General features: G+C 38.2%; 1 protein-coding gene across 1 annotated transcript in view; it reads right to left on the reverse strand.

The window, feature by feature from the left end:
• Positions 1-16,797, reverse strand: part of eys (eyes shut homolog) — a 156,388-nt gene that overhangs the window by 14,063 nt on the left and 125,528 nt on the right. The window contains exons 42-43 of the mRNA XM_072391139.1: positions 13,030-13,253; positions 856-1,028 (exon numbers count right to left, since the gene is read on the reverse strand). Coding sequence (XP_072247240.1) covers positions 856-1,028; positions 13,030-13,253 — 397 coding nt within the window. The remainder of the gene's footprint in view (positions 1-855; positions 1,029-13,029; positions 13,254-16,797) is intronic.

Below are 16,797 nucleotides of genomic sequence, written 5' to 3' on the forward strand. Positions count from 1 at the left end.
TGTTAAAAGACACTGCCGCACTTACTTTCTGCTTTGCAAATGCCAGATATAACGCAGGCTGTTGCACAGAGGCGTACAGGTGTGGACAGTCAGTCGCACGCCATTCCTCTTGCCTCTGTTTGACAACATCAAGCTCAACGCCTGTGTTCCATCCCAAAATGCTGTTTGTTATGATCAATTTATCAGAAGAAATTCAGAATTTTATGTTTTAAAAACAGAAAATATACTTATCCATACTTGGAAGTTCACATTCAAAATGCCATACTTCTCTAACTTGTGTAGGAAGCCTGAAATTAGCACGCAGGCACTTACTTATAAAGTATACTGGAAGAAATGACAGTATCAGGCAAACAACAAACTAAAACTCGCTCAAGCGGCAAACTCACTGAAGGCAGCAATACTCTTGATAGAAAAGAACGCTATTTATTCTATACCAGCCTATAAAATAACTTTTATTGAAAATGAGTGAGTAAATAAGAGTGGAAGTGTAAGCAAGCTGTAAAAGGGCAGAGGAAACTTTACAAGAAAAGAAAAAAGAAGAATTAATCTACGAGTCAGACCGCTGAAATTCACATTAGTAGGAAATAAGATCTTCTAAACTTAAAATAGCCTTTTAGAATATTCTGTTAAGCAGTCATGGGCTTGATTATCTGACTCTGCTGCTGGAGGAAGACCTTTCTGCCTTTTCAGCAGAATTCAGTTTCTTTCATTAATCCCTTTATTCAACAACAGACTGTGGTTCTACCAACTGCTCAAGGCTTTCATCCACCAAGTGTTTGCAGATCACCCTCTTAATAAATCTGCTTAATCTACACTGCATTGTTTCTCTGTGAAGCAATTCTATGCATCACTTACGCTGGTCGCACAGTAGACCCTGTCTCCCATAGGGGCAGAGACAAACAGCCTCCAATGGCGACTTTGGGATGCATGTGGCTCCGTGACTGCAGGGGTTGCGCTCGCAGGCGCTCAGCTGGCACAGCCGGCCGGTGTAAAGCGGGGGGCACTCGCAGAACCAGTCCTCAGCATCACTAAATGTGCAGAGAGACATCATTAGACATGCCGTGCTTGTACAGTGGCTAACAGAACACACAGAGAGAGGGGAGAGGATAAAACAAGCCACGCTGAAATGCAGGGTTTGAAAAGATGCTGAGAGTAAATGCATCTGGACTGATGGAACACAAGTGAAATATGAGCTCTGCTGAAACACAGTTTTAGTGACTGTACAGAAAGTGGTGGAGGAAAATATGAATGCTGCAATGTCTTTATTCATCTTAGCAGCTACAGCAGAGGTGTGCTGCTTCATGTCTTTTGGTGAAGATAAACATCCTGCAATATAACAGCAGAAAGCAGATTATAAGCAGCACATCAACTAGCATATAACTAGAATTTATACAAGTATACCTTCTCTGTCTTTTTTTCCTGCAATTTTTACCAGTGCACTGCCTCTCTTGGCAAGAACAGAAGGGTGACATCCAAACAGGGACTTTATAAAGTGCTCTTAAGACACACACAGCTCTGAAAGGGATAAGATAGTGGAAGCATTGGTGGGGTTTCAAACAAACCTATAAATTAATAATGTGTTTTGAGCAGCAGCACTGCAGGTTATATTTTTGCTCCTTGAGAAAATGGCTTCTACAAATGAAATATTTACATTTTGCCATCAAAGTTGAGTATTGTTTGATATGTCTTTCCAGAAAAAAACAGAAGGATGTTGTGTAATACAGAACTTGTGTGATTATTACAAAGAAATGTCTTAATTTCAAGCCATTTATTGGCCCAGTTGCACACAGTTGTGAGCAGTCATGAGCATTATTTTAAAAGATAGAGTCAAAGATGGGAAATGTCATGTTAACACTGAACAGAACAGTCACTGCTGACAAATCTGCAAGAGGTAGCCAGGTTGATTTGGTGCTTTGAGTGCTGCTAATTCATCCCTTATGTCACTCAGTACATCTAAAATCACATGGTTTCTCCTCCAGAAGATGAAGCTACATCAAACAGTCAGAAAACATGCATATATGGGACAACGTGGAATCCAGAGTCTTTCCCAAAGACACTTTGAATCGGAGACACCCAATGAATCGAACAGCCAACCTACACTGACAACAGTGAGCAAGAAAAGTGGATAAAGAAAGTTGGGAGTTGGGCAGGAGAACTAATTAAATATCTCCTTCACTTTGTAGTAAACACCTTGGGACATGAAGTTTCAATCCAAAAATGTTATCATGAAGTTGAGATTAATTTTCTATCTGAGTCGTACGCGTAGTGAATTCATACTTTATCTCGTTTAGAAAAACTGAATTTACTGTGGTTACTTTCTAACAAATTGGCTTATTGAGGTTTTCTGATATACAGCTATGCCCACAATCATTTCCACACATGCCAACTTTGAATTTATCATATGTATTTTATTTTATTTTTTTTTACTGGATTTTACTGGTTTCTGCCAATTGAAAACTAAATAAACAAATGACAAACAACTGTAAGACACAGGTGAGAGTTGGTAATGAGACATTTAGAGTATTTGGTGTGTTATTTACATTCAAAATTACTTATATCCAGATGTACAAAATGTCCTTTTATATATCATCACAGCAATCAGACTGTTTATATAATAGCTAACGAGCTTTCTCCACTGGGATTTTTTGTCGCTCCTCCTCTGGCATACTCTCCGCATGTTAGATATCAAAAGGTTTTACTTTCTGTCACTCTTAGTCTTTTTAGTCTTTTTTTTTGTGAAAGTAAAGGGCACCATGAAAAAAGGGGGCTCTTGATTAGGATTCTGGAAGAAAAACACCGGGAAAAAAGCATTGAACCTCGCAACAGGACGAGATCAAAAACACGAAGCCGAAGTGCTCAAGAGGAAGGGCAAAGCTGAGTAACAGCGCTGGCTATCATCACCAGATCATACGTTTCTCAGAACAAAACACAATCCCCAACAACTACTCATTAAAAAAAAAATCCATATCTGCTTGGACTTAATACGGTCCGATCACTACGGCTCATGCGGACCTGACTGCATTTAATTTGATTTTGCATTTTCATTAAGCTAAAGAGTCGCAGTTTGCACCAAATAAAACACAAATATAGAAAACAAAATGTATAACAAGTTAAATGAATATACTTGCAGCCGTTTGCAAGTTATTTTTGTCTCATCACGGTCATAAATGTCTTGAAACAGTTTAATTGTCAAGGGATTTTGATGAACTTGTATATGTATTATACACAAAATTATATCAAGCTGAATGTTTTTAACAGCAAATTGGATAAGATTCTGATGTCTCTGTTTTATTTTTTTTCCCCTCAAGAGAAATGATACGCAAGAAGATGATGATTTTATGATGATGTTGATCTCTCATGTTGAACTTTACCTGCTCTGGAGAGGGTTAAGTTTTCAGAATACGTTTACTTGGCAATAGCAACATCATAAGTAAGGGTTTAATTTGAAGTTACCAAGTAGAGGAAGACATTCGATTCCTTCTTTTGTTGCTTGTTTAATTCCCACCTCGCATGAATCCATTTGGTCAAAAGGTCTCTGGCAGATGGGTATGAATGATAGTGTATGTAAAACAATAATAAACATCAGTTTACTGGCAAAGGACCAATCACCTTTCAGTGAAAGCAACCTATAATCAACAGGCCAGAGAAGAAGAAGCTGTGTTAAATTTCTTCTTCTCAAGAGAAAAAAATATTTGCCTTTAAATAATTTTTACGATTAAAATTAATCGTAAAAACGAATTTGTAGAAGAAGTAGAAACAGTGAGCAGATGTCTCTGGCTCCTGAAACTTAAGGTATAGATGTGGGTATAGATATAAAGCAGGGGATGGAACACTCGAGTTTTAATCAGCCTAATCAAAAACTTGACGTGTGGTGTGACACAAGGTTATATTAATTTGCCTGAGGCAATCATTTTGATTACAAAATTGTAGGATCAAAATTGCAGTTTGCCAACTGATTTGAATATGTTAATCACAAATGCATGAAGCCTGTACCCGCCATGTCTCATGCCATTCAAATCCGCTCTGCCACAGCACACACGCAGGATCAATTATTGAAGACGATATCCATTTTTAATCTAATGAGTACCAGATAAAATGATGAATAATTGACCGGTTAGCTTATGATACTTCTGTCAGCTGGAACAATACGCTTTGCAGCCACATGCTTTTCTCAGATTTCTTTTTTGTAAATTATATACAGAGCGGTTCATCTCAAGTGCACGTTGGGATAAAAATTTACACTAAGGCACCGATGAGTTTTCAGTTCTTGGGATGAAAGCATTTAGCCCACTTTATCCTTTGTGAGAATAAAAAAAAGGACCATTGGGTCTAGTAGATATAATTTAAAGAGAAAAACTGCTTTGGTATTGCAATATCGTTTGATTTCATGAACATACAAAACCCAACAATTCTTGATGGGTGGGGTGGGATTATGTGAAATGTAACTAGTTACTCAATTATTTGTAATTTGGATGTTATTATGAGCACGGGGATGAGGTGGAATTTACACACGGCATTCATCTGCCATAGTCGGGCTCCTGTTTGAGCAGCTGGCTGTTCGATATCTCCCTGACCTCTGTCAGGCTTCCTTGCAAACATTTGCTTGGCAATGAAGAAAAGGGGATGTCTGTTCAGTCCTTTGAAACATACTGCCATAGAAACACACAAAGAGATGGTGTTTGAAATAAAGTCATTGCAGAAAGGAGGAATAAAGCAAGAGGGGATTGCTCTCAAAAGTTTAGACAATGTTCAACTTGAACATACTGTCCTTTTCAGAGAGCTCTGTATTCTCTAACAGTGTGTTCACGCCACACTTTTCAAATATGCCCGTGTATCTATTTGAGTTTTATGTCATATGTCAAAACTCCTCTATTAAACTGAATGTACTGCAGTCACATCTCAGAAATAAAGTAATTTCTTTTAATCAACTATTCTTGCCATATATGCATTTTGTTGGTCATTCTTTAAACAGCAGCTACATTTTTGATGTTCAAGAAAACAGAAGACGGGCAGGCAGCGCTCGCTCTTCTGCGCAGACCTGAGAAAACACCTTGTCGGTTTGCAGCAACACAGCGAGTGAACGGCAAATTGGGGGCGGACTCATATTTCAAAGATAAGTGAGTAAAAGTTGCACTTCCAGCAGGTTACAGTGACAAAACAGATCAGACGAGTGGTAACACCAGGGTTAATATTTAACATGTGTATCAGAGATACCGATTGGAGATTTAAAGAAAATACACGTAGAAACCTGAGAACGATGAACTTGTATATAAGGTATGTCCATAAAGTGCAAAGGATACAGAGCGGACGGTGCTTTGAGGGTCTTGGAAAATGCTGGAGACTAAGAGAATAAAATTCAAAGCCTCGTTATCTGTAAACGTCAGCAAATCATTTCATTCATTCATTTCACAGGTAATAATGACCTTATTATTGAGGCTGCATTGAGTCATTCTGATTAGCGTGTTTCTGGTACTGCTGCAAATGTTCAATCGAAAATATTAAGCCTAAAAAACAGGTATTTTGAGGGCATGACTAGCTTGACTGAAATATCTGGGAGTCAGTGAGAGTGTCATTCGGGGGGAGCAGGCCAGGAGGTTTGTTCACTGGTGCAATCACGTTGCATGCATTTTTTTTTGTTATTTTGTCATCAATTGTCATTTGAGAGGGCGACAGATTTTCTATAGTTTTGCTGTCCTTTGTTTTCGCCTGTTTTGTGCTTTTTCCTGTGTTTCAACACAGAGTGGAAGACAATCAGCATCTCAGTTAATACCATACTTCAGAATGATTGTGCACAATTCTGATGGGTCATTTCATGTTGGCTTCTACCATTTAGTTTGCACAGTCTATGGTTTACATAGTATCTATTTAACTTTTTATTTTAGGATTTTAGGAAACAGTAAACCTTTTATCACAGCAATCGTTGGTATTTTATGCAAAGAGGAAAGCAACATTTGTCAAAGCAAATGGCCAATTGGATTTTCTTTATCAACCATTTCTGATTAAGAAGTATCCTGCATAGTGCGCTTTTAACTGTCATTCGAAACAACTATTGTTTCAAGACCTGAGATCTTTCATTGATAACGGAAAACAAACATCAGTTTGAGGGCAATCAGAAGCTGTATTAGTTTTTAGCCAAATAACTTGGTAGAATCATTACATCTGGTGGCGTAAACACACTTGACAAATGTTTTTACCTACGTAAGCAATCGGTTCATGCTACATGAATGCTGCATTATGATTGAGAACATAGTTAGAACAGAACTTTTCAATTAAAACTGTACTTGCATTGTGACACTGACATGATGTGATCATCATTTTTCTGTTTACAGCAGTGTCCTCTAGACTTGCCAGCATGGCTCGTTTATCTTTAGGCACTTTTTTTCCCCCCAGATTGCTTATCTGAATCATTTCTGAGGTCAATCCACTGCACAGGCCCAATGTAAAGTCTTGCTGTGAAATTCTATAATCACATTTTCAAGGTAAACATTTTGGCTTCCTTTAATAGATGTGTTGGTATTCATATAAAATATAATAAAATTAAAAAGCAAACAGTGAAATTGTATGGTGTCCAATTTTTTTAAATCAATATCATACCATACATACCATATCACAGAGCGACAAATTCTGAAATACAAGCAAGTCCAAATACAGAAATATTCAAAACCCACATTTATATAGCCAGTCTTATCAGTCATACTCACACTGTGTCCTGTCAGACTTTTATACGGATGAGAATGATTTTCTCTGACTGTTAACATTTTTTTCAGACCGTCTTTTTGAGCAAATCATCCGTGGCAGCTGTAACTCTTGGCTGTTTGGAAGATTTTTCTCTCCGATTCATTTTTGCAGTTTAGACGTCATTTCCTTCGTGGCAGCACCATGTTACAAGAGCTTTCAGAAACTCCTGCAGGCCAAACTGGGCAACAAACAACTTTTACTGCTGACAGATCTGAGAGACTCACTATAAACAGACCTTGCAACCCTTGTTACCCCCTTGCAACATGAAGACCACTTCACTGATACTCTCTTTAGATTTTTATCAACAGTTGCTGAATCTTCAAACATAAGACCACTCCTGATTTTTCTATTAAAATCTCTCAATTCCAAATTTAAACCAATTCCACAAACAAGCTTATGGTTCTGTATTATCCAAAGCCTCATTTTGATGAGTCATCTGTTCCATTAAGATGTGCTATTATCAAAACGCACATCAGTAAGCCACATCATTGTACTGAGTGGCATGCCCCTCTGTTATGGCCATTGCAGATTATCTGAAGTCTATCTCAGTGTACTGCAGCACCAAATTGCTCCACAGTTGCAAACAATCCTTAAGAGAAGCACTTTTTATTCCTGTTAAAACCTTCTATCACAGTTTTGTCTGTTTATCAGTTTTTTTTTGGTCTTAATTACTAAATTCAAGTGATCAACTTGGCTACCTCAATGTAGAGTTGTTCAGTAGGATGCAGTTACTGTGGCAACTAGATCTTATTTTTGTAAATGTGAAACTGTAGATGCAACAAAATAGTTAATATAACATGTACAGAATACATTACATGAATATACTTTCAAATCTATTAGCAAAAACACTCTTTTTTGCTTTTTTTTCCACAAACCTAAAAATAATCTGTGCCACTGTGAGGATGCCTAGAAATAAATTCATCTGCCCACCGGAAGGTCGGCGGGTCTATCCCAGGCTTCCCTGGACCACATGTCGACGCATCCTTGCGCAAGACACTGTCCCATTGGTGTGTGAATGTGTGTGATAGAGAGAAAATGCACTGTAACACTGTATAGACTAAGAGGAGCTATATATGTGTGTGCGCTTGTACATGGGCGAGCGTGGATTGTAGTGTAAAAGTGTTTTGAGTGGTAATCCAGACAAGAAAAGCACCACATAAGTACAGCTCATTTACCTTTTACTGTTGTAGTAATTCAAAATAAAACATTCTTTCACTGATTCATTAATCTTGCAGCAGTTTATTTATTTAAATTGTTCTTGAGGTTCAAAGGTTATGTGCATAATAATGCACATCTACAACGTTTAAACATAGTGTGACTAAATTGCCTGAGGCACCGAGATACAGCGTGATGCAAAAAAAGTTTCACAGGCTTGTTCCCAGTCTGAGAGCCAAATTTAAAGCTCACAGTTCTTTAATGATGGCAGGGTTAGAAGATTAAGAAAGAAAGAGAAAAAAAACCCACTCGTGTCTACACTTTTGGCCCACTTTTGTTTCATACTCCTACAGAAACAGACAACAGTGTAAAATGTATTTTGCTGTAATTCATTTGATTCAGATGTTTAATTAGAAAACCTGCTTACGTCGTGTTCCTGTACGGTTTGAGTGAGGAGTGACCCGCTTTGATTGATTTAATTTTCAAATCCTTATCAGATTCTTCTAAAGGTTACACACACACACGCACACGCGCACACACACACACACACGCACACACACCCACACGAGTGTGGAAAGAAAAACATTTTTAAACAAGCAACTGTCAACATGTGTAAAATAAATGGAAATATGAATTCATATTGTCATTCAAATTAAACTGACTTTAAAAAAAGAACAAACAAACATCAGCTTTTCAATGTCTTTGTTTTCACAGGAACTATTCTCCAAAGACTGCAGTCACTGATGGTGCTGTTTGCTTTTCAATGTGAATTAAACTAATTGTTTCCTGGACCTTGAGTCAGTTAATGAATACTTGAAAATAAGCATAGCTGGAGCTCTGATTACAGTAAAACTGGATTCAATTTCTTTGTTTAGCACACCAACAGCGAAAGGTAGCAGAGCAAATGAAAGATTTTGTTAGATGGGTGAGCAGGATGCTGCCTCTAACATCCCCGATTAGGAATAAATAGGAAAAAGAAATTGCGAATATACAATACTGTATGAACACCTCAGCTCTCAGGAACAAGGATGGATCTAGTCACATCATCTGTGTATTTGACTTTTAATTTTTTTTTTTTTACTTCACACACACACTCTAATGAATACACAAAAGCAGCCGTGATCAATATTTCAAAATCAAAAATAAATCTGCGACAGACTCAAAGAGAACTGATTTTGCTGTTACTGTTAGCGTTTCAGTGTTTCATCGTCTGGCTCCCTTTCATCATGTCTTTCAGCCCCCTTTTAAACTTTTTCGCTGTTTTTATGTTTTCTTGTCATGTGAAATAAAACATTTACAGTGATTTAAAACATTTTTTTTATTTTTTTAGTCAACGCGAAGCTACCGTCTTAGCAGAAATCTGCTCTTTTTTAATATAAAAAAAAAACTTTGACAAAGCCCTTGTTTCATACAAAGTCGGATAATACTAAATAGATCCACACAAAAACCTGTCCGATACAAAATAAGCGTTAACTACATCTTGGTGGGTGATCAGAGTCTCAATTTGGAGTTTGTGCTTCCTAAACACAGACACTCTGCAGGGGGCTGCCACCTGCCTCCACAAAACTCTAACTGCACACTCAGACAGAGGCACAAGGGGATGCCATTAGCATTAGCACCCCAGCAAGACGCTCACAGTCAGGGAGCAAAGGATCCAGGTGCAAGTCTCTTCACGCTGCACCATACTGATCAAGAGCACATCTGGATGGGGATTAAATGGCTTGTGCTGTTGTGTACATTCTTAATCATCTAATCCAGAAATGATGTCACTCCATTCATAACTGATTGTACAGGTGCTCATATTTTCCTCTGATGACATATAAAGTCTTCTTGTGTGTTACGGGGCAGTATTTCACAGCGTGTAGGAGTGTGTGCGTCTTGGAACCTATTTCCACCTGCCTTATTTAGAGGCAGTCTACTGACATCCGTCTGTGCGACCTGCAGCTGATGTTCATAAATGACACAAGCTCTCTGAGCTGGAATAAAAAGGTGTCAGTCTTCAGGTGCTGATTGCCTGGCTTTTCACACTGTACATGATATAAATACATGATATGTATGCATCCAGCAACCGCAAGCTGCTCTCCACATTGTTTTTAATATCGATAATTCTACACGCCTAAATGAACAGACAACTACATGGAAAGGGGACAGCGCTGAAATCAGCCAAACTGAACCAATAATAAAAATCCTCATTCATCCCATTATGTGACGGTAGTATGTTCCAGGACACCCAATACAATGAGCAGAGCTCTGTGAACTCCTGATGACCCCAGCATGATGTGTGGTTCAAAAGGATACTGCAATAACCCATATTCATCACACAGATAATTGCCTGGCTCACACTGTCGCACATGACAAGCCAATGTGACCACTGGCTCTTAATTGGTATTCTTAGAGCTATTCATATTCCAATATTCATGCTGCCCTTTCTCATTTCCTGTTTAATAAATGCAACTGTTAATTGATAGTGTCATAACACAATGAAGAAGACATTTAGAGTAGCTATTTCCTAGATTACCAAAAGGTGAAAGAGCATCGCGTGTAGTTAATGCATACTTAAAAAGGCTGGCAAAATTGCTGGTAAGTGGAGAGTGATGGTAGTCCGATGAGCTGCTCTGCTGGAGATTAGGCTGAAGTAAGAACAAATCTTTATATATATATGGCCCAACGTGAGAGGCTAATTTTGCCCCAGCTTTACTAAGCAAAAGGAATACTGGATAATTTCCATTGGGAAACTGGTCTGAAAATGACACAACTCCCTTTGACCTTTTCAGGAATATCAATAAAATTGAATCAAAGTGATGCTATAGTTTGTGTAAAGCAAATTCAGAGATTTGTCTGTATGTGTTAGAAAATTATTACTGGAAGGCATGGAAGAGATTGAGAAGGGTGAAACCATTTCAGACCATACCTTTGATTCATTATTTTTGTTTTTCAACACTTTTTGATTGGGTCAGAAAGCATGGCTCAGTGACATAGTTAAGGGATATTTACATCATCGTCACCCCTCAAACTATATTGAACTGAAAAAAAAAATATATATATATATTTACCTTCTACGTAGCTAACCATTTAGCTAAATATGCTGCCTTTGCGTTAAATGTGCAGAACATTCTGGGTTCCTTATTTAAAATTGCAAAAGAATCATGAGATGGAGAACTGAACTGTTTTTCTGGAGAGCCAAGGTGAGCAACCCATACCACAGAAGTTAGAGGGCTACATATATACTCAGAATTGGAGTTAGTGGAGCTATAGTCAGTGGATGGCTTTTTGTCTCTGCAGTGATCATTTTATTTTGAGTAATTTTAAAAACCCTCACCTGAGATTGAAAATTAAACGGCTGTTGAATGTCAGCAAACGGATTCTCCCTCCCATGTCTTGTTTTCTAGGTTTATTGCTGTAGGTTACCGAGTCCACTGCTTAGTCCAATTCATGTGGCAAGAGACATTCTTGTGGGTGGGTTGACACCCTTTTCTGTAGTGAGGCAAACTAAGAAAACATGCTTTATATGGACTTTAAGTTGCAAAATTGCTAATAATTGCTCGGTATTCTATTACTTTCAGCAATTGGTTAATAACTTTATGTAGTGCTGAGGTGTTTGTGTAAAATAGGAATTCACATCTAACTGCACTGACCAATAATGATGCTACTGATGTCAGATTTATCTAAATCAGTACAACTGGCAGCCATAAAATAAAAAATTAAAAAAACAGCAAGCTGGCAGATGCTATACAGCCCCAAACAAGAGAGGAGAACTCTCTTGGATGGATGGATGACTGATTCTCCAAGTTAAACAGAAGTAAAAATGATATTATAACAAATGTAAGAGTATGATAACAACGACTTGAAAATAAGATGTTTCCTTACAGTCTTTGTTAATGTCAAGTGTTAAGTCGTGTTTTAGCCACAACTGTCAGCACGATGTGGACTGAGCAGGAAGCTGAAGTGAACCATGAACTAGTTTGTCTGCTCCTAATTTGCTGACTCCTCACAGAAATGTTACATCTTTCCTTTTTCCTTGAGCCCATGTTACAGCACTTTCACAGTGCACCTCAGCAGTGACTACACCCCCTGTGGCCTAAATGTTAAATGATTCAGAACTGTAACCCCAGAACCCCTCTCTGTAAATGCATTATTTGCTTATGTGTTCGAACAAAGCTGAATGCTTTAGGAAAAGTGCATTTAACACACAGGTCTCGATAGGGAAACTAAACTCTGGGCTGTGTGTAACTGAACGTCTGCATCATGGCTTTACATGAACCAGCAGAGAAACTCAAGAGTTTTTCCACAAAAATGCCAAAAAATACAGCGAGACATGCGTCAAAATAAAAATCAATGGAATGAGCGGTAATTAAAACGGTTGTAGAGGAAACCTTAGTACCAGTAGTCAGTGGCAGCTCTACTAAAATGACACCACAGGCAGTGAACCAGTTGCACAATCTAGCTCTGAAGACAGCTAAAGACAGCGTGAAGGACACTTCACAACATCTAAGGATGATGTGCACGAACAAAAACAAAAAAAAAAAACCAGCAACATTAATCTTAGATACGTGAAAGGAAGACAGATGAACATAGAAAGCACATTCTGTTGGAAGATGAGACCAAGTTAAATTTGTTTGGCTCAGATGGGTTCAAGCATGCTTTTCCTGAACCCAACTAAAACCATCTCAGGGAACATATAGTCCGGAGAGTGAAGCATAAAAGCGGGGTATGGTGCTGCACCATGAATACATGTGAATATAGCAAAAAATACTGACTGAGGAGATGCTTAACAGAGAGGAAATATAATATTCAGGCATAAAAATGGTCCAAAGCACACTGCCAAAACCACACAAGAGTTTCTAAAGAACTGAAATATTCAGTATATTCCTATCATGGATAAACTGGCTGTATCATACCAACTTAAGTGTGACAAAACATTAAGACAATTCTTTTGCTTGATATAGGAAGATACATATGACTAGTTTTTACCAGCTGCAACACATCTAATTTCTAGAGTATTTTTTTTTGTGTGTGACATGCGTTTAAATTCATACGGTAGAAAAGTATTTTGTAGACAGTTTCAAATTGGTTGTTGCTTTTAAGTTTCAAGATATTAAAAAAAATCTCTCATTAAGCTAAAAGGCGATCTAGTACCTGACACATGTTCCTCCGTTACGACAAGGTAGGTGTTGGCAGACGGGGGGATCGCAGTTCTGGATGTTTCTCCCTCTCACTGCCTCACCAACCAGGTCAATCTCCTTTCCGTTGATCTGAAGTTCTCTGACGCAGCCGATGAATCTCCTCTCTCCTTTTGCACTCCTGTCATGCATCTCCCAGTGTGATGAAACATCCCCGAGAAATATGGGTCCAAAGGTTCCCTGCAAGAGAAAGCCAAATATCTGCGCCATCATTGCATAAATAACATTAAATCGTACAATACATTTCTCTGTTCAAGTACTTTTAAGCTCTTAAGTAGAGATGGAAGTGGGGGGGGTGAGAGAAGGTGAGTGTGAATGACTGACTGTTGAAGTAGTGAATTAGACAAAGATAAAAATTCAAATCGTCTCGCGACACCACATGTTAATGCACATCGTGACACAGTCGGACAGAAAACCTAAAAGAATATTGCACATTGTGTATGATGTGCAAGCTTATTGAAAAGGGTAGATAAAGACAAATTCAGAGAGCTTACAGCGTATCCTTCCAAAACGATCAATTTAAAATGCATCATTGTTTCTGCTGTCAGTGCAAAGCTGCATCAAACGTTGCAAAATACAGTGCCCCTCCAGAAAAGAGATATGTGTATATATTTTCTAACGAATATTCCGTCAGACCGCCTTTAGCTTTGATCACGGCACGCATTCGCTGTGGCATTGTTTCCATAAGCTTCTGCAATGCCACAACATTCATCTCCGTCCAGAGTTGCATTCATTTTTCGCCAAGATCTTGTAGTGATGATGGGAGAGCTAGATTGTCTCAGATATAGAGATTTTAGCTATGGCGTTATTGTGCCAAATTTCTTTGGGCATTTAGTTGTTTTTTTTTTACTTGCAATTTTACCTAAAGGTCTGTCAGTTTCAGTTATTCAATTTTCTTTCAACTACATTCAACAATCTTTCCATTTTGGGGAAGATTCCAACTTCAGTGCAATCTATTTTGTTAGGTTTTATCATAAGTTATCTTTAATAAAAGAAAACAATCACTATTTGGAAGACAAAAATTTACCATCAAATCATTCTTAAACAAGGCTAGTCATCTTTAAAATTTATCATGGCTTTGATTTAGATGAAATTAAATGGTCATTTTACCTCCAAATTTACCCCAAACCTTGAGGCAAATTGAGCCACGGGTTTGTCATGGACTAATTCTGATTACTCATACCGATAAGACACATCCTGAAATTTGGTTAGAGGCTTTCATTTTATGGTTACTTGAGTTTTTCTTATCTTGAGAACCACATAGGTAAAAAAAAAAAGGCTCATCTTCACCCAATCTGCCCTACTGGCTGATGAAACTGTGCATCGTTTTTGTTTGGATTTTTCATCAATACGCAACTAAAAGCAACTAAGATTAAAGATAGTGGCGATATCTTTTTGTAGTATTAGCCGTCCTTGTAGAAAGCCACTGCAGTGATCTCCCGGCTGGTTGCACATAGAAACCAGTCGAATTTTGTACATCTTGTTCGGATGAAAATAACTTTAAAGCCAGTTGTTTATTTTATTGCCGTCGGAAAGAGGCTTCATTTGTGTTTTACCAATATTCCGCTTATGAGTTATCAACCACAGAAGGTCTGTTGTGCTGGCCTGCTGTACAGAAACCAAGTGTGGACACCCTAACAAACATCCTGTAACAAATTACAAGCTACGTCTCCGCTTGACTCACAATTCAAACCTTTCACACCAATGACGTGTCAAGGTGAAGACGTGTGCAGCTGTGCACATGACCCTAATCATGATGATACCATCCTTAAGTGTATTTTTCATATATCTGAGACTGACTAATCAAGCACAAGAAAAAGCCAATCAAGATGAAAGGAGACAGATTCCCATCATATTAAAAATTCCAGGAATGGCCTGTGAAATATGCTTTGAAGTGGCATGCTATGACTCAAAAGCCATGCTTCCTCTTGCTTGATGATACAGACGCATAATTCCAGTTTAAAAACCGTGGATGAGTAATGCAGATATGTCCAATTTTTTTGTTGATTCTGTTTGTGCAATCACAAATGATAAAAGTCAGTTTCACTAATTGCTGTGAGAAAAAGTTGAACATCTGGCAACAACACTGGTTGATGACTTGCCCCGTGCACCCGTTTAAATTCCCGTTGTGTTTATTCATTTTAATCACTAGGCCAGCCTTGTTTGAAATGCAATCCAAGTGAACACTGTGACGATCCCAAATTACGCTGTCTTATCGTTTTCAGTTCCATTACTGCAATTACTAAATCTAAGCAGTCATGTCAGTATTTATGTCACTGAAGTCCCTTCCAGATGATATGCTTGCACCTGACGGAAGGTCAGACAGCCGCAGTGTTTGTTGGAGGGACAGTGAGCTGTTAGGCCACATAATCATTTGGGATGTTGGCTTACTGCAAGCTTTCAGCGACATAACTGCTGCGCATCTGAAAGCATGTAAGATACACGGATGACAGGGTTCACAGGAACGTCACCGCACTGTTAAGGGGCCCTGAGAGAATATCTCACGAAGTTGAGGCGTCAAATAAAATAAGCCTTGGATACTTTTACAAAGAGCTGAGCTGTATTTGTATGTGATACTATCAGCAGTGAGCCAGTGGAGATGCATGATGATGCTGGACTGAACCTGAATGAATTTATGGCTCCTTCAAGTATGTTTACCACATTTATGAGAAGAGTCCATTTGAAAGGCTCGCTTATGTAATATTCATGACTTTGTAAGTGGACCCACAGCACAGAGTTCACCAGAGCCGTATGCTCATTTTTGATTTTTTATTTCAAGGCGGCGCTTGTCTGCATGGCTTCTATATCGATGCTATATATGTCTAGATATTCTTCTGATCCACATGCAGGTTGAATAAAAATTTTTTTTTTAAAAAAACAACTCCACATTCAGAATCCTCACACGGTAAATCAAAAAATACTTTAACTGTAAAACTCTCCTTTGTCTGACGCATGTTGGCTTCCAGAAAACAGTCCCATAGAGGATACTGGCAATGACTTGCTCCGTTGATCTGCAGGGAAGGAGCTCTATTAATACCGCAGTATGATTACTGTATACACTCAGGTATTTAGGTTTGTCATGCAATTGTACAGCATGTTGTCCATTCAGCTTGAGATCACAGTGTAGTGAGATACACATTTTACTTGGAAATATTCTCTAACATTAAATAGCAAATTAAATAGCAAATCCATTTGATCATTATGTCATCACAATGTACCATAATGTTCCCATTCTCTATAGGACGTTCGGATTCCTATAAAAATCCATTTAATAAGGGGAAAGTGAGTCTATAAGGAGACCCAGCATTCTAGATTGGATACTTAGAACAACTTTATGATGTTTCTAAGCCTGTAACCAAAGGTTCAGTCTTGAACCCAGCTCAGATTACTTTTTGTGTTCATAATTAGTATGTTTAAATGGCACAAGAGACTAAAAAAAAAGAAGAGAGACTTGAAATACATGTAGACATGTTAGTTCAGTCAATCAAACTATCTAACACTTTTAGATAATGTGGTTGGGAGTCGAGTAACTCATGCATAAATGTATATGCCTAACTAGACTGGACAAAACTGGACACTTAATACATGCTCCACAGTCCCGACCGCAGCCACGGAGGAAGAGGAAATCAACAGAAAAGAAACAAGATCTTTTTGTAAAAACAGTAAAATGTAGATTAAGAAAGCCGAAACAAGCTTCATCTGACAAAATTATTCCTAAAAGTTC

This window comes from Leuresthes tenuis, unplaced genomic scaffold, assembly GCF_036924035.1.
Source record: "Leuresthes tenuis unplaced genomic scaffold, fLeuTen1.0.hap1 SCAF_8, whole genome shotgun sequence".
NCBI lineage: Eukaryota > Metazoa > Chordata > Actinopteri > Atheriniformes > Atherinopsidae > Leuresthes > Leuresthes tenuis.